General features: G+C 35.9%; 1 protein-coding gene and 1 non-coding gene across 2 annotated transcripts; one reads left to right on the top strand and one right to left on the bottom strand.

The window, feature by feature from the left end:
• The first annotated feature begins 8,069 nt into the window (after positions 1-8,069).
• On the top strand, positions 8,070-8,141 carry TRNAP-CGG (transfer RNA proline (anticodon CGG)). Its single transcript has one exon. It is a non-coding gene; the product is annotated as a tRNA-Pro (tRNA).
• A 3,871-nt stretch (positions 8,142-12,012) lies between these two features.
• Positions 12,013-17,977, bottom strand: LOC149815768 (DNA replication licensing factor MCM3 homolog 3-like). Its single transcript, XM_089990627.1, has 16 exons — positions 17,912-17,977; positions 17,727-17,839; positions 17,436-17,644; positions 16,776-16,906; positions 16,219-16,457; positions 15,897-16,133; positions 15,660-15,814; positions 15,365-15,573; positions 14,772-14,940; positions 14,488-14,690; positions 14,236-14,295; positions 14,051-14,143; positions 13,649-13,839; positions 12,561-12,629; positions 12,249-12,390; positions 12,013-12,069 (listed from the first exon to the last, which is right to left on the bottom strand). Exons 1-16 carry the CDS (start codon positions 17,975-17,977, stop codon positions 12,013-12,015), a joined length of 2,343 nt encoding a protein of 780 aa, XP_089846753.1.
• Positions 17,978-19,228: the final 1,251 nt, after the last annotated feature.

Raw genomic sequence — 19,228 nt, 5'->3', positions numbered from 1 at the left:
TCCACTTCTAGCAACTTGTCTTTATAAGAGACCTTGTTATTCATAGTCCCCTGAATTTGCAATCGAGTCGTCCTCCAAATCCTCAATCAGCTTCCAACAAGTCTTCAATGATTGATAATTTCAATATCACAGACAACCGATATACCTCTTCTGCAAACGTACCATTGAAAAAACTTATGGAGGTCGGAGATCCGAAACATGCTCGTAGAACCAAATTTTGAGCAAGACCTTACTGCCAACAAAGAACTTATCCCGGTGATATGTGAAAGAGATCATGCCTCAGTAAACTCATACAAGACGAAACTCAGTTAGATATTCCTCATGGTGTGCCGCGAATTCAGTCAATCACGAAAGGAACCAATTCTGAGGAGTCCTGTAAGGTACAATGATCCTCATATTCTGTCAAAAAAAAGAGAGAGAAGGGATCAGGGATCCTAGAAAGAAATGAGAAAATGAAAGAAAGAGAGAGTTTATCTCACCAGATCGCCTACTCTCATTCGATGGTACTTTTGCACCAACCCCAGAATGCCAAAATGCGTGAAGACATTGTCGTTCTCAATCTCCACCATGGTTAGAAGAAGGAAAAAAACACAGAAAAATAGAGGAAAATCAAACCAAAAAAGACTTGTTGATGATCTGGAACAGCAGATGGCCTCAAACTTAAAAAAAAACATCAAAAATTCGCTAACACATTTATTGTCGTCAACAGACCATGATGTGTCGTCAACAAAAGCAGCAAGTCCATGAAGAGTTGTTAACACAGAAAGCGAGTTTCTTAAAAGATCTCAAAAATCATTGTGTGTCGCAGCAAAAAGGAAAGTCTCTTAACAACACGGGATTGGTGTTAATAAAAGAGGAAGTTTGGCTAGTGACACATGGTTTTGACGTCAACAAGAAAAGCAATTTTTTAACACATGTTTTGTTATCAACGGTTTCAAATTGTCGTCACTAGATCTCTTAACCACACATGAATTGTCGTGTGAAGTTGATTCATGAAAAGGACTTTGTTTCCCACGGAGAGTCTCTTTAACGATTATTTCATGCATTTTTATGTATTTCATGTATTTTTTTCGTGCATTTTGTACTTCCTACCATGTTTTCCAACACTTAAAAAAGCCTACCTATGTCTCAATTTTAAGATGACCTGGTAGATAGATGGATATTAGGTTCTTAGGATAACCCACAGATTGATGGAGCAATCTAAAACCCATTTAACAAGTGCAAAAACCATCTTAAACTCAATATTTTCCCAAAAGCGCATCTCTGAAACTGGCACCATCCATCTCCTTTTCAAATACAATGTCTCAAACTTTTAGATGATTTTTTGCCCAAAAAAATTGTTTTTGCCTTTGTCCTTTCAAAATAAAGTTTTGGTCTATGTCAAAAACATACAACAACAACTACACCTTCATCCCAAAACAATTGGGGTCGGCGATATGAACCAAAAAAGAAAATCATTTTGGGTCTTACACATGAATCCTTCTCCTTCAATCATTTATATCCAATGTCATGTCCTCGGTGAGGTTCAAAGCATTCATATCCTTCCCTATCATCTCCATCCAAGTCTTCTTAGGCCTACCACGACCTCTTTTAACTAATATATTTTCCCATTTCTCCATCCTTCTAACTAGAGCATCATTAGGCCTTCGCCGAATATGTCCAAACCACCGTAAACGATTCTCTCTCATCTTATTTTCAATGAATGCAATGCCTACTGATGTCTTCTTTTAAATCGTTGTAATTTTGAAAAGATTTTTATAAGAAAAACATGTGAAAACCAGACATCAAATAATAAAAACCGGTTCTCACTAGTGGATGAGACCGGGTCGAACTCAGGGAACGGGAATATTTTGTATTCAAATACGCACGTCTAAACTATTCTTTATTGCCGAATTATTGAAATGTAAAATGTTCAGAAAAGGTAAAAACAACTAACTATTACAACAAATGAATACCCTTCGCAGAGGGCGTAAAGTGCAATATTTACAAACCCAGAATCAAATTCCTAATTCTAAACTGAAAAGTAAAAAAAAGCTTTTACTCTTCGTACTTCGTGTCACGTAATCGCTTCCACTCCACTCCTGTGCTATCCTGCACAATTCAAAGGAACACGAGCAGTACCAGAGATAGAAGTAAAAACGATATTAAACTTGCTAAATGCTAAAAACAATGAAGGATATCATCAAAAGAATCCAATTACAATTAAAACTACATTCACTCAAACAATTAACTAAATTCCAATTCACTTACACTTAACTTTGTGAAATCTAACTATTCCAATTAACTAACAGTGAAGACAATTAACAACTAACACTTCATTAACAAAACATGAACATGCATTATTGAAAAACACAAAGATTAAAGAATTGAAAACAGTAAAATCAATGAATGTTTAATGAAGAACCGTAACACACAAATTCATATAAAAAACAGGAAATCAAAGAGCTACAAAATAGAAGATTACCTAATGTAACAATAAAGCAAATAGGAGATTACAAATGAGAAATGCAGAAATTCAGAAATTAAAAACAACAGGAAATTAAAGAATTATTCAAACAGGAAATTAATAAGAAAAACTACAATACGTAAATCAGGAAAAAATAGAAAAAATTAGGAAAAACAAGAAATTAACAACAAGATATAACTAATCTTGAAACCAAAAATTATTAAACTAAACTATGTAAAAACATGAAAAAAAACATTATATGGATTAAGCAAACAGGAATTCAGAATGAACTAAGAAAACAGGAAATTAACAATGCAAAACCACAATAAGAAATCAGTATAATGCAAAACAGGAAATGACTCAAGAAAGAACAGTAAAAGGGAAAATGAAACAACAAATGCTACTATGCAAAAAAAAAAATATGCTAAATCAAAACAATGCAGGAAATTGAGAATGAAAAGAATGAAGCAGAAGAAAACCGAAAATCACAATAAAATGAAAACACACAGGAATAAGAAAATAATGCAGTAATCAAAATCCTATGCATATCTATATTTTTTTTTCTTTTTGAATTAAATCAATGATTTCTACAGCACAAACAAAAAGAATATAAAAGAAAGAAATTACTTATCATGAAATCAAAACGAAATTGCAGAAAAAAAAAAAACTAATAACAGGAAATTAAAACGATTCTTGAAAAACAAACAGGATGATGAAAAAAATAGAGAACAAATGCAGCAATCAGAGAGAGTTCGATTATTATTATTTTTGTCAATTTTTTTCTAAAACAAAGAAATCAAGAATGATTAAACGGAAAGAAGAAGAAGAAGAAGAATAAAATTGGAATAAGAAGAAGAAGAAGATGAAGAATTCGGCTGAAGAAGAAGAAGATTAAAAAGAATTAAAGAAGATGAAATCGGAAAAGAACAGATCGGCTGCTGGAAGAAGAAGAAGAAGAAGAAATAAAGAAGAAGAAGAAAAGGAGGACTCAGCACTCACCGCACTGTGAACCTGAGGGAAGAAGCTGTTGGCGACCTCCACCACCGGTGCCGTCGCCGGAAGGAAGCTCCACCACCGCCGGTTGGATTTGAACAGAGCAAGAGGGAGAAGGGGAAGAAAGAGGTCAGAAATGGCCCGGTGTTGGTGGAGGAGGGTGAGAAAAGAGGGAAAGAGAGGGAAAGAGGGAAAAGAGGGGAAAGAGGAGAGGTTTCAGGCGTAAATGGAGGACGCGCCCGATTGTTTTCTGTTTTTGGGGTTTTAAAAACAATATATCGGTTTGAACCGGTTTGTAACATATGCAAACCGGTTCAAGCCGGTTTACTATTATTATTATATATTTTTTTTCAGTTTTAAGTCAAAAACCGTGTAAACCGGTTTAGAAAAATTTTCAAAAAAACTTTATTTCATTTATAAGGAAAATAAAAACTATTCTAAAAAATTTTTTTCTTTTCTAAAAACAAATACTTAAAATGAATATAAAACTATTTACTCTATATATATTTTTTATTTTTATTAAAAAAACTAAAACTAACTACTATGATTATAACAAAAACTAAAATATGTATAAAATTGTAAAATAAAACTATTTTTCATGCATTTTCTATTTTTAAATCATTTTAACACATTTACTCGAAAACTAACATAAAGTTGGGTTTTTAAAACATTATTTCATAAAATCATGCATATTTAAATGTTAATGAACCCTGAATTATATGCATGATCACCTACCTTCTTACGTATCTTCTTGTTTCGAAACTTATCTTTTATTGTATTTTCATACATCCATCTAAGCATACACATCTCGGCTACACTCATTTTTTGAATACGATGTCTCTTGGAAGCCCAACAATTCGTACCATATAGTAAAGCGGGCTTAATTGTCGTCCTATAAAACTTTCCCTTCAACCGCAATGGCATTCTACGATCGCACAACACTCCAGTTGCACTTTTCCATTTCATCCACCCAACATTTATCCTATAATTTACATCTCCATCAATTTCTTAATACTTTTGAATGATAGATCCCAAATATTTGAAACAGTCATCCACCGGTATTTCTTGCTCACCAAGCTTCACTACACTTCCATCACTATTTCGTTGCTTACTAAATTGACATTTCATATATTATGTTTTACTCTTACTCAACTTAAAACCTCTTGCTTCCAATGTCTGTCTCCATAATTCTAACTTAACATTAACCCCAGCTCTAGACTCATCAATCAAAACAATATCATCAGCAAACAACATACACCACTTGATATTTTTTTGAATTGATCTCGTAAGCTCATTCGTCGCTATAGCAAATAGGAAAGGGCTTAATGCAGATCCTTGATGTAACCCAACCGTTATAGGAAAATTGGTTGTCACCCCTCCACAAGTGCAAACATTGGTTACTACTCCTTCGTACATATATTTAATTATACTAATGTACTTTAGAGAAACACCTTTCCTCATCATTGTCCACCAGAGAACATCTTTCATCTTTTGTGCAATTTCAAAGTACAAGGCACTTGTTTCATCTTTTGTTTGACCTCGCTCAGTAAAGACTTCTTGCTCATAATCATCTATTTCTAAGAAAACCTTCGTATGAAACAAGGTACTAGCTTAGTTTGCAGTCCAACCTCATCTAGACAAACCTCTTTACCTATATAGATAGTCATCACAGAGAAACCATCATGTTGAACTATGTACGCACCTTTAGTTGTCATCTTGCATTGTTATGTCGACTATGTCTTTGTCTTTTTCAATATTTTTTAAAAAAAATACTTTTTGAGAGCCAATTTTTCATTCTTTTCAAATTCAAGGTGTCTACTTCTTCGTTATCAATCGAGTTTTGCATACTCAACAACAAATAGGGACATCTGTATTTTTTACCAAAATATTTGTCATATCAAAAATCCATTTCTTTCAATCTACTCTAAAATAAGGTTAAATTTGTTTCAATTTGTGTCTTTTAAAGTCACCTCATTTAGGTTTTTACCAAACTAAGAATTAAAGAAAAGGTTTCTATCTTTCTAACAAGCCAAAAATCAGGTCAATTTGATATCAAAATCAAAAGTTACAAACAAAACAAGTTTTCAGCTATTAACGACAAACAAATTATCGTCGGCACTTGTTGTGGATGCTTCAGGCACACTCATATCTCCTTAATGACCTTATTTGTGTTATCGAGAAGGTCAGCTTGAGTTTGTATACTATCCTTCAACTTGTTGATTTCGTCTAGTGTAAACATCTTGTTAATCCCAAATCTCAAAACATCGTAAATATTTGACTAAGTTTGCATATATAATATAAAATTTGCATAAAAATATGTGAACCTCTTATTAAACCGAACCTCGTTAAATATCTTACTTAATCTACATATATCTCACAAAGTTCGCATAAAAATATATAAAAAATTAAATTGAACCATGTAACTTCGCGAATACTAGACTAAAGTCGCATATATGTAGCCATCAATGCATATACCTCATGAAGGTTGCACTCCTAAATGATTGAGTATACAAATCAAATGTCTGCATCCCAAGGCAAATTTTACATAAACTATGGTTATTTGTGGTCTCTAACCTGCTTCCTATCAATGACTTTTCTGGATGACTTTTACACTAGACGAAATATGCATGTTGAAAAATATTATAAAGACTCAAGCTGACCTTGTTGATAATGCAAATAAGGTCATCGAGGAGCATCCACAACAATGACTTTTGTTTTTTATTATTTTATAAATTTTAGTGTAACGAAGATTCATTGTAAATCAATGTAATTATAAATCATTGACTTGTCTTTGATTGAATCATGTATGCAATTCTAAATTTGAATTGTAAATCAAAATAGTGATTTATTGTAATTTGAAATGTAATTGTAAGTCATTTTAAATTTTATGAAATTATAATTGTAAATTTTATATTTGTAGATTGTAATTGTAAACAAGTGAATTGTGTAAGTGTTATGAATTTGAATATAACAGGTGATTTGTATATCTGTAGATTTTAATTGAAAAATTTGCCAATATTTGCTAGGATAAAAAAGTTTGCATAAAATAATAAATGAAAGATGACAAATATTTGTGAGGATAAGAAAGTTTGCATAAAATAATAAGCAAACAATGACCAGTATTTGAGAGGATGAGGAAGTTTGCAAAATAAATTTTTGAACTTCATATTATATATATGAACTCAGGTATTTGCAAAATTTTGAGGTTTGGGTTTAGCAGGATGTTCAAAGATATGATTATGCAAACTTTGTGATGTCTGCTAAAAAAACATTCGGACTTCCTTTTAAGTGAGAGTTTTCGATACCTGATGAGCAAAGCGATATATAGCACGAACTTCGTGAGTTTTTCACACGTGAAGGGTAAAAAAAGTCTTAATGAAGTTGGATATGTATGATTTTAGACATGGGACAGATTTCAAAAATTGTGAGGCATATAATAAAACATGTCATTTTTATCGTACAGTATTGTCATTTTCCAGATATTTTTTAAAGTATTTTGAAAACGAACAAAATTTGTTAGTTTATAACAGGATTTTACTGAGAACCAGATTTATGACAGTGATCAAAACATCTTCCAAGAGGCACGAAGATTATCCAACGTACACTTCTTTGAATGACCAGACATGGTAATTTTGGATATGTTGCTCTTTCTGTCTGATTAATTTTTAACAAGAAAAAGCTCTCTCTATCGTATGGATTAAATGCAGATGGAGTCTGTGGGGCCATGGTGTGCTGTCATGCAATTGGACTGTGTCACATAGGCAGGCACTTAAGCAAAGCCCAACTGACTAAAATTTAAGAAAATATATAAAAACATGAAAAATAAAGAACACAGTTAAAATGTAAAAACATTCTAATATCACTAATATTGTGATATTCCGAAAATATCACAATTTGTGGGGATTGTCATGTTTTTATGATATATTTTGTTATTTTCACATCGTTAGAGAACCAAGATGAAAACCTGTTTGGGTTCAGGTAGGTCCAGGCCCAGACGGATTAGAACATCCCAAAGTTTATAGCATGGTAAACACAACTGTGTAAATAAACTTGACCCTAATAGCATCTTTTGTACATGCAGGATAGGTTCACAATCACCCAAAAAACACGTTTGGGTCCCTTTAATACTTAGATCTTGCAAACCGTTCTGGTTAACTAGTTAGATAGACCTGTCTAATAGGACTGTCAATGGTCGAATAGCCTACTCGTCAGGGTTCACCCAAACCCACCCAAATAACCATCAGTCGGGTCTGGGTACCTGTCTAATAGGACTGTCAATGGTCTAGAAAATGAATCCCAAACACTACCCATGTAGTTCAAATGGTGCAAAACATATACTTGCACCTGAAGAAATAAAAAAAAAAAACTTGGGTCAGCCAGGCCTTAAGATATTTGGGCAAAATTATATCCTAAATCCAACCCCCATGTTACTCGGGTCGGGCTCGAGCTGACCCAAATAATATTTGCATTTGAAGTTCTCATGCCCATACCTAGCATTTGGGTTTTGGTCTGGTCGGAATCCAACAAAGACCTGACCTGTTCGGCCCTACGCCCATTCATTATGGAGGGTGCCTCGGGTAGAAAAACAATATTTATTAATAACATTTAGGGTCGACCTTCAACAACATCAGGGCGTTTGGTCTAGTGGTATGATTCTCGCTTCGGGTGCGAGAGGTCGCGAGTTCGATTCTCGCAACGCCCCTCTTTTTCCATCTTTTCTTCTTTTGTTTCCTTTTCTGCCAAGGTCAACCATTTCTCATGAGAATATGAAGCACTTCTGGTTTTCACTTTCATCCCAAACACGAAATTTCTGAGAAATGTATTTTAAGTAGCGCTCAGAGTAAGCCAAAAGAACATTAGTCTTAGAAAAACATTGTGCAAACCAAAAGGCTCTAATCTTATCATTTTATTGTACTTAAAAATTTATTTTATTGTATTTGTATCATAATCACATCTGGTTCTCGGTTTTTGTTGAAAGGGTTAAAAATATATAGTTTTTTTGGAGGATAATATCTAGAAAATCTCGGTGTGTATAATAATTGAAAATTCTAAAAAATAATTCTTTGGTGTGGTATTAAAATATAAAATTCGTTATAATATCACAATATATTGGAAACAGGATTTTTGAAAATCTGACGCTAATATCAGGATTTTGCCGGCTTGTGAATATCTATGTTTGATATGATGAGTTCTTCATAATCTCAGTGGTATTTGTGACTGATTTGTATCCATGCTTCCAATCATTGTAAAAAAAAAAGGTCTGAATAAAAAGTCTTTTACATGGTAAAACTGAAAACAGCTCGTCATATAGATCCAAGACCCAGCTAATGGAAATGGACCATACTATATATCATCTGGATCTACAAAACCCATGCCTGATTTGGGTCTCTCTCTCTCTCTCTCTCTCTCTCTCTCTCTCTCTCTCTCTCTCTCTCTCTCTCTCTCGTTTTTGGACGTAATATTGGCAACGTGTGAACACCAGTAGGTGAGTTAAGGGTAATAATGGATTGGATCCAATTGATCGTTTTTACTTTGGGCCTGACCCTTCAGTAGAGCGAGTCGAGGTCTGTTTTGGATATGGAAATATGTGCCGGAATGAGGGTCCAATGATATTGTCATGAAACAGAAGGATTTAGCGCAAAGTATCTACATGGGTAAAGGAAATTTTGATTGAATTATATCCGAATCCATAGAAATTCAACTCCAAAAGTCTGAGCTGAGACTGGATCCAGTGGAATCCAACCTAATAGAACCAAATCCCATCCAACAAGGAAATGGATCCTATTGTTTAGTCCTGACCCACAAAATTCATATCAGATTTTGGTCAGAGACCCAAACAGGTTGGATCTGCTTTAGCAATTAGTTAGGATTGGACTGTAGATGGTGTTGTGTGCATGAACAAATTCATTTGTTAACTTGTGTTCCAAAATTCTCTGTGAAATAGTAAAAGAACAAGGCACACGTGGGTGCGTGCGTATCTACGGGATTATCACAAAGATATGGGTAAGACTCGACATGTGAGTTAGAAAATTTTTTGAAAATACTATTTAAAAGTATAAAAACAATATTAAAAATATTGAAATATTATTTAAAAGTATAAAATTATTATTAAAATAACATCTATGCATGTCGGACTCATGTCAGCATGGTATAGTGTGTCCGATCATTTTTTTTCGACCTTCATGTCTCGTGCAAAAAAGGAGTTTGGCGAGTTGTTTAGGTCGTGTGGCACACTGCTTGCCTGGCAAGGAACTATGTAAGCTTGGCGAAAGCGGATTCGAGGCAGTGCATATCCTATCCATGTAACTGACTTCGGTTGGGAGCTGAAAGGTCTTCTCCATCGTGATGAGGGGTTCTTCATAGGGTGCATTATACATTTCGTAGGACACGCAAGTTTCAGAATACAATATGCCCCTTGTTCGGTGTGTCTTGGGAACTCTATGCTCATTTCAATGTTTGTAATACTTATTTGGACGCATAGCTAGCCCTACGACCTTCGATTGCTCGTGCACTCGTCAAAAAAATGTGACACACCCATCACTCATTGGCTTTGACGCTCATACACCAAAGACTTTGACATCGTCTCACGCTACCGATCTGTTTGACATTATTTTTTCAGACAATTTTATTGTGCTAAGCATGTATGGGATATGCACTACCTTAATCCTCTTTTGGTAGGCTTACGTAGTTCTTCGCCGTTAAGGCAAGTTGTGTATCACATGGCCCAAACAGCCCGCAGGTAACTTCAACCTCACAAAGTATCGCCAAAGTCTGAGTCTCTCCCTCTCTTCTTTAGTATGATGTAGTGAAATTCATTAGCCAAGAAAAATCATCATCGCTCAACATGCACTCGTTAAGTTCCTCACAAAAGTGAAAGGTTGAGGGACAAGGAAGGCGACAAGAGTGACTCGTGAGCATCTATGTGCACTCTGATGGGCTACTCACAAGATATAAGGGTTGTGCACCAATGCAAGTCAAAAGGAAGGTCTCCTATATAAGTGTCATAGGCGCCGACTCCACCAATATGAAGAACCCTGATACCACTTGAGAACACAACAATTTTGTCCTCAATGGTGTTCCTCAATGTAGATTTCGTATTTCGTTGAAATAACTGTACCAAGGTCTTTCCTACATATGAATGTGGGCAAGATTTCGATATTGACTCAAATATTCTCAACCTGCATAGAGATATGCAGCCCCAAAGCTCAGGCAAACCCACTTGAGCACCAACATGGTACCTTTGGAAGAAATAACTCATTTCTGTGTATTTCTCACATGTGATTGTATAAAAAATACTTGACCGCAACACATGAATTTCGCATAAAAGATCTCCATTTGCCGATACAAAGTTGAGACGGGCCGCGGGTGACACTGCCAAAGCATGACACATAGCAGCAGGTGGCCCAAGAAGACCCCATGGTATGGAGCTCATCAGATGCACTTGAAATGTAATGCTCACACTAATACTTATTTGTTGAGTTACTCACCAGCAATGTTGTCTTGCCTCGTGCTGCCACCGCATGCCATAAGTAAGACATGAGCTTTGCACTTAGCAATAGGCGGGGCACCATAGGCTCTGCCACAATGCACACGCATGACATTCGACCAGTGATGAATAAAGTTCTTCACATTACCTTTTAAATGATGCCTCTGTGAGATAGGAGAGGTGTTGTATGTACGTGTGAGTAGACGGGTGTTGAGGTGTTTCACTCAACTGTATCCTGCTCTATGGTAGAAAGCCACGGTTGTGAGCCTTGTTTGATCAATATGAAAGTGTATTAGGAGTTTTGCATCTGATCCAGTGCTTTCTACTCAAAATTGTGATTTTTTTTCAATCAAATCAATTTTTAAAGCTCTTGAAGATCTTGATTGCAAGACAACTTAGACGATCCAAACCAAGTTTTCCACTAAATAAACCATATAAATTATATTCGTATGGTGTTCAAGCTCCGCTTGTTCTTGCAGCAAGCTGAGGTTCAGCTGGCTCGTTTGAAAAAAAAAATAACACTTCCCGAAATTGAAAATAATAGAATTTAGACTTAAGACCTACTAAGAGAAGCTCAAACTGACTCATTTCCAAAATAAATACATTGTATCAAAGCTGTAAGCAATAGGATTTGAACTCTAAACTTGGTTTGCAAGCCAAACACTTCAACCATCTACACTGATATGAAATACATGTACAATACATTTATTACTAGTTAATGAGCCTACATGAGGCAAGCCAAACCAAACACTCATTCATCTTTGGCTTTCAGAGCCTATTTCACGAGTTAGAACAAGCTCTTTTTGAGCGTTGTTTCCCAGCCATAGTGTTAACCCACTTGGGGGTATGTGAACACACATTTGCATTATCAGAAACAATTAATCATAAACCCTTTGGGGAGAGTTACAACTCCAATGATGTAAACAAATACAGAAAAGGTTAGCATAACACTGCATTACATATTATGCGTGTACAGAATTGCTTGTGTCCAGTATTTGAATGCACCAACCTTCAAATGGATCATAAGAAGAATGAAATGACCATCTTTGTAGAGGAATTCATTCGCTACCACCCGTTCTGCATTCATTCAAACAAGATGCACGGTTTCTCCAACTATCATGACTCGATTGTCCGATTGAAGTTTCTGCCAAAAAGACCAAAAAACTTAAGTTGTTTGTAGCACTCCAATCCTTGGTGATTGGTAATGTATGACATCAGGGAGTTTGCCCAAGTAATCTAAGTGACACCAAAATCAGGAATAAATTAATCTATAAACAGCTTTGTAGGTAATTCCATACTCTTCTTGCTTACATCAAAACATACCTGTATCATGGCCGTTATTTCTGGCCTTGTGTAAGGTGGTACTGTCCCCAAGTTAACAATCTGTTCAATCTCTGCTATTGAGATGACCTCCAGATGGTTCACTCGCATATGTGAACTAAATTTAAGATTAAATCTATCTACTCTGCAAAACCCATGGCAATGATTGTTAATAGTATTTAACCTTCATTTATTTTGTTTTTCAACTCTTTACACTTAACCTTCAAATTTGAGAAAGAAATTACTGTTATAACCACAAACTCAACATTGCCTAGCTAAAGGCAACTTTGGGGAATGGAGGGAAAAGCAAGGTACCTTTCAATAGGAATATCCACATCAGGCACTTCAGCTGAGGCATCTATTTCCATAGGATCTGCTGTTCCACTGCATGCATCATGTGTTTTAAATAAGAACAATATAAATATACAAAATGCTGAAAATAAGAAACACCAATGCTAATGCCGGGCAGCAAGTTTCCTATGTGAAATTAATTCATGTAAATCTTACAGTGCATTAAGAACTCAATCATTATGCCATTTCTATACAAAAAGAAGCATTCTAATGGCAAAACAAAAGTAGCCCAATTAGCATTGATCAAACACAATTCTTTTGAATATCAAACATGGGTTGCATTACTATTAAAAGATAACTACTTATGATACTTAGTTTATGACTGAACCTTTTGCAAAGTTTATATTGTCATTCATTCCTTAACCTTATTACAAACTTAAACTGGATACCAATCAGTAACTGTAGCTTGAAGACCTGCTAATCTATTAATGAGGAAAATGTGAGTAAGCTTTCCATTTATGGAGTTTATTGTAGAAACTTCATCTAATTCTGTTTTGTGCTTTCATTTTCAATTGTTTGTTTATTCTAAACGTTTTAGACCTTCAATTGCAACTCCCAAACTCGTGTATCGGTCTTTGATATTGTGCTTTAAGACTGGAAAAATATAATTTTCCCATTTCAGGAAAGAAATCAATAAAAAATGTCATATGCACAATTTAAGAACACAGTATTTAATGATGGTTTCCAGTAATATTATTTATTTAAGTTTTAGAAGACTAAAAGGTTTAAAATTTAACCAATTATTTCAGGGTGTCTTTGAATCTGTCATTCAAACATTTGATCACATCAAACAAACTGAGATCGAGCATGAACAAATAGTTCAGACTCATTTAGAGATCAAACCTGCCAAGGCTCAGCTCCTTTGCAGACCTATGGATATGAGATGGAAATCATGATTTAATCCAAAATAAGATACTGGGACTACATATGTATAGACTCAAAGAGAGCATGAAGAGGTAAAATGTCTTCTCTTACCAAGTGATATGATTCAGGAATAAAAAAGACTAACAGTTTAGCACAGGAAGTAGGACCTTCACTAGGAGTTTACTCACTTTACACCATTTGATGGCCGAGCATGGTGGTGGTCTGAATCAACATTGCTGCCTTCATCACGATCTGCTCTAAGTTTCCTTTCTTGCTCCCTCCCTCTTTCTTGTTCACGTTCTTCCATGTCTGTTAGCTCTTGATGATAAATGGCAAAGTTCAGAACTTTAAGGGCAGCCTCAACGTCAACCTTTAGAACCTACAAGTAAAGCAGGATCAAAATAATCTAGCACCTCTCTTCCCAGAATGCCCCCATGTTTCTCTTTTCAAATTTTCACAAATGCCGCATACACAAATTAAGCCCACATGATATATAGCATATAAATTATAATCCTTGCATGTACGTTTGCATGAAATCTGTGATATAACCTATTTGAGAAGTAGATAGTTATATACATGGAAGACAGTACCTCACTTTTCAACTTCAATTTAGCATGTGCAGTTGAAAGACGGATGATAGTCTCTAAAGTCCTTGCAGTTATTGGAAGGGTTCCACCTCCAGACTGCAGGGCAACCATAACATCTCCATCAAACATATGAAACTTCTTGAGAAACATAGGAGGTTGATTGATATAGAATAAATGTCAGTGCCAACCTTTTCATTTGGATTTGCATTCCGAAGTTCAGCATATGCTGTTGAAATACAATCTGATGCCTACAGCATAGAATTAAACAAAGAGACTTAAGAATAAAGTTCAAAATGATGATGGCCAGCTTTGACAATGTAATACAACTTTGGTTCAAACAAGAATTCATAATCTTCTAGGCCAAAAACAAGTATGTGTTGTGATGCATGACCATGGCAGAAATACATATAAGAGCCTAAAAGGAAATAGTATCAAGTTACCTCATCGGTCAGCACAGGTTGATGCCTGCTTTTTGCATAATGTATATATTTTTTCAGAAATTTGATTGTGAGAGTTTCTTTTTTGAACCTTTTTGCTCTTTTTTCACCATGAAGCATTCTGTTGTACTTGACAAAAATGGATGCTGTGGCATCAGTCTCATCGTCTTCAACATATCTTGAATTCTCATCCAGTGATGTCATACCTATGAAAGTAAAAATGTATCATAAGCTTCTAGTTTGCATCATAAGGAAAAGCTGTAAGATGGCTTGACACATTCGTGTACCTCCATCTTCTGTTGCAGAACGATATCGATGCATTCGTAATACATGCTCTGAAATTTGACGATCAATCTCAGGATCCATTTGGTCGAGCACAATAAATAGCAAATCAAAACGAGATAGTAATGAGTCAGGGAGGCCAATGTTCTTCGTTGGAGTCAATGAACGATCATACTGCACAGTTATTCATGACATCATTGAACAGGAACTTAAGATAAACTCTTCCATTAGTTGATAAGGACCTAGTATAAACATACATACATCCAGGTCATTAGATCCAAAATTGATGATCTAGATTATCAGGACACACAATTTTGCAAGAATAATGAGCATATCCAATTGCATATCATGTTGACCACATTACATTCTTGGTTTCCAAAAAAAATGGGCTTAATACAAATTACAATTTGGTGACTCGATAGATAAGATTTACTGGACGTATAATTCAATTAAAAAAAGAAAACATACAGATAATTCCATATAAAGTATATACAATATACTGGAATAATAATTTAACTTTATAAACATATGATAAGAGGAAAATTCTCACAGATGATTCCATTAGAGACCAAAACAGCACCATAGAATGAGAACTTACAGATCCATATATAGGATTGGCAGCTGCAACTACACTGCACCTGGCATTTAAAGATGCATGGATACCAGCTTTGGCAATTGTCACAGTCTGTTGCTCCATGGCTTCATGTATGGCCACGCGATCTTGATCACTCATCTTGTCAAATTCATCAATGCATACAACACCTCGATCAGCAAGAACCATGGCACCAGCTTCCAGTCTTCTCTCTCCTGGAAAAAAAAAAGACCATGTTAGTCTCATTCTAACTGCCAACAATGTTCAAGCCTGTGTGTGCATCTATTGTCGCAACACTTACCTGTTTCTTGGTCTGAGGTAACAGCAGCTGTGAGACCAACACCAGAAGAGCCACGACCTGTTGTTGATATAGCCAGTGGTGCAATGTTCATGATAGCCCTTAGAAGCTGAGACTTTGCCACAGACGGATCACCAACCATCATCATATTTATGTCACTGTAAAATATGTTTCAACTTGCACCATGTAAGACTGCACATGACTGTAACGGAACTAATCATGAAGAAAATACCTACATACCCTCTCAAGTGTGTACCATTCGGAAGGTTCTTCTCCACTCCACCGAGCATCAGCAGAATTACGGCTTTTTTTATCCATGAATGCCCATATATAGATGGTGCAAGTGAATCTCCCAGTATATCAAATGCATCAGCTCTGTTTCCTATTCTTTTGATGTTCTTTATATCATCACTAGTGAAGACTGGCGCATTTACTTCTTTGTTGAGCAGATACACATTGTTTGCAATAAGAATAGTCCTATTGCAGCAGATTTTATATGAGCATCATGATGTATTATTGCCCAAAAGCAGCATAAGAAACTGAAGAAGGGTTGTTTAGAAACCTGAACACCCCGTTGACGCTCCCCTTGCTCTTTCCAGGCAAAGCTTTGTAGATTCCAACAATTGCAACACGATCTCCAGGCTTGCATGAATCTACCAGATCATCCTCTACAATGACATCCACTGATCTTGGAAGCTGACCAGGAGCAGAATTCTCGGGGACCTCTTGGATTGACAAAGTTTGGTGATCTTTATACTTGCACAACCCATACTCAGTAACCAACAGGTTTCCATTGTCATCCTGCATTATATTTCATAATGAATCACAGTAATTCAAATGGAATCACCCAGAGGTATATGATCCATGAAATGTTTTGCATTTATTTTGAGAATATCTACTTCATGCACCCTTTTCATGTGATGCACAACACAAGCAGATTGAATTGTCATCTGCACAAAAAACTGTCATTGACTGCTACATTTCAAAGACAATAACAGATAGAATAAAAACCAGCATGTCTAAAGTTTTTGTTTGATCCCATTACATCATTCTGTATAAAGAATAAAATTTTGCAATATAACTTGGATAAAAGTAAAGCAAAGATCTTTTAATTTTTACCCTGGTAGGATACACGGATCCAGTAGGTAAGCCCATATTGGATGTAATATCGCGATATTCGCGAGACATGAAGTCCCCTGTAGCTGGGCAGAAATGAACGCTTTTGACAACCTTAGGCCTTACCAATGAGCCTGCATAAAAAAATGAGCAAAAGAATAAACGGGATGATGTTCAAATGAAGCTGTTGAAAAGCCAATCTTTTTTTTTTCTAATAAGCAACTCCAGGCAGCTTAGTATCCCCGTTTGTCACTTAGAAGAACAATGACAAGTGAGATGAAAATAAAATTTACTTAATACTGTGAAAAATGGTTCAAATTGATGATGAACAATTTTAGGAATCAATCCGATTTTCCTGTAAAATCGGTCCATGTTAAACCAGATGGGTCCATAATTTTTTTTACTCCAAGATCTACAAATTATAAAAGAGAACAATAGTACGTAGCAATTCCACCCATTTAATAATTACAAAAGAGACTCCAATTCCCAATATTTCCGGAATCATTCCAAAATCGTATTAGCATTTCAAGTTCTATGTTTCCCAAACAGCATCTTGTATTTGTATTATATGCTGGTATATCTCTATCAAAGGGCATTTTTAAACAAGAAACACGAAAAACAAGTGCGCAAACATTAGCGGAAGTGGGGAACGAATCAACTGACATTTGGTAACGATGCCCTCGACACAGGCCATGGTGCCGAGAAAAGGGGATAGAAGCTCCCTCGGAGTAACCTTGTGGAACCCAAATTGGCCCTGAAACCCAACGAGCACCCTCTCATCTTCCTGCAGATACTTGGGATTCACGTTTCTCGTTACCTCCGTGAGAGCGTCCGAGAATGCTTGCATGTAATCCCCGGGATTTCTGATCAACCTAAATCAAACAACCAAAATCAAGAGAATCAGTAACACCCACAAAGAGAGAGAGAGAGAGAAAAAAAATGGGGGAAAGAGACCTGCGAGTGAGGTCGTGGTTGAAGTTTCGGAGATCAGAGAGGTCGACGAGCAGGCGGTGGCGGCCCTGGCTGATCATGCTCCTTATCTTCTCCATGTAGATTCCTCTTCCCGCCTACAATAGACAGTATACCCAAAAATCATTTGCTGCAGAGAGAGAGATTGTGGGAGTTAGGGATTTTTTTACATCTTCATCAAGGAACTCCATGAACGTTCGCTTGGATGCCAAGATCATCTCCTCGCTGATATCCATCTCTGCTTAGAGAGAGAGAGCAATGGCGTCTCGAGAGAGAGAGAGAGAGAGATCCAACAAGGTCTCGATGGTTTGCCTTATTTGAGTGGGGGGAGTGATCTTCGCCCAACCTGGGTGTTTTTGGCGGGAAAGCAAAAGGGATGGTGCCCTAGGTTTTGGCGGGGATAATGACATGGCGCCCTCTGAAATTACCAAAAACTTTGGGCTAGCATTGGTCGTGGACGGAACAGGTCTCTCGTTTTATGATTAGTAAAAAGTTAGGGCACGTTCCAAGCGTTCAAGTTGCATGATGGAACGAGTTCGATACACTAGGGTGCACATCCTTTGCCACAAGGCCAGGAAAGCAGACTCTTTGATTATGTCACGTGGACACGTGGACACGTGGACACGATGATGCTTAACATTGTTTTTAACTTTATTTAACTTCAAAATTTTGTTCGAAATTAGGACACAAAGATATAGAACTTTTAAAAAATTTAATCAACAAAAAACTATTTTTTAATGCTTAAAATATTAATAAATATTAACATAATATTGAAATCTTGACCGTACATGCCGGTGTCTATGTCCAAGTGTCCGAGCGTGTCTGCTTGTGTCATGAGGGACACCACTCAAATGATATGTCCCTGTAACATACTTGTTTGGTGGATGAGGGGGCGGCTTCAGGCTTTTATGTTATCGGGTGTGGCGTCCATGATTTTTCAACATGGCATGTCTCCTAACCTAACGTTTATTTTCTCATATAATAAATAGAACAACAACAAAAAAGCTAAAAGACATTTAACCCTTGTCAAAATCATTCTCTTACCCAATTCAAAGTGATTTTAAGTGGCCCCATTGTATATAAACATGAAAAAATGGAGCATGAGAGTCAAAATGACTTCCATTTGTAGTCCTCTTGAAATTATGATGTTAATATTTTGAATTATCTTACATAACTTTATTCGCCAAATATGGCATTTATTATGTTCACCAATTGTTGTTTTGGTATTGCCTACCATTATGACTTATGCAAGATCTTATCTTGGTTTTACTTGTTTTTGTTTAGGTTATCTAAATTTAGATACAAGAAAAAACCTCAGCCATAAAACTTTGGATGCACTGTCTTTGATGTTTCACACTTATGCAGTATGTTTTCTTTTGTTTTTTTTTTACTATTATAAAGATAAGGCCTTAGGAAGATAAACCTACTCATGATTCCAGTGTGAAGAAATCACTCAAACTCGAAGATCTGGCAAAAAAACGTGAATC

This window comes from Nuphar pumila, chromosome 15, assembly GCF_984573655.1.
Source record: "Nuphar pumila chromosome 15, dmNupPumi1.hap1.1, whole genome shotgun sequence".
Taxonomy (NCBI): domain Eukaryota; kingdom Viridiplantae; phylum Streptophyta; class Magnoliopsida; order Nymphaeales; family Nymphaeaceae; genus Nuphar; species Nuphar pumila.
The sequence above is the reverse complement of the archived record's forward strand: the minus strand, read 5'-3'. Positions and strand labels throughout refer to the sequence as shown.

Bases quoted from the DNA above. Each gene is read 5' to 3' on its own strand.
- LOC149815768 (XM_089990627.1), bottom strand. From the start codon at position 17,977: ATGGATATCAGCGAGGAGATGATCTTGGCATCCAAGCGAACGTTCATG. The intron at 14,941-15,364 runs GTAAGTTCTCAT...ATAACTGTGCAG, and splicing joins CCAATCCTATATATGGATCT to TATGATCGTTCATTGACTCC. The intron at 12,630-13,648 runs GTGAGTAAACTC...TGATGCATGCAG, and splicing joins CGGCCATCAAATGGTGTAAA to TGGAACAGCAGATCCTATGG.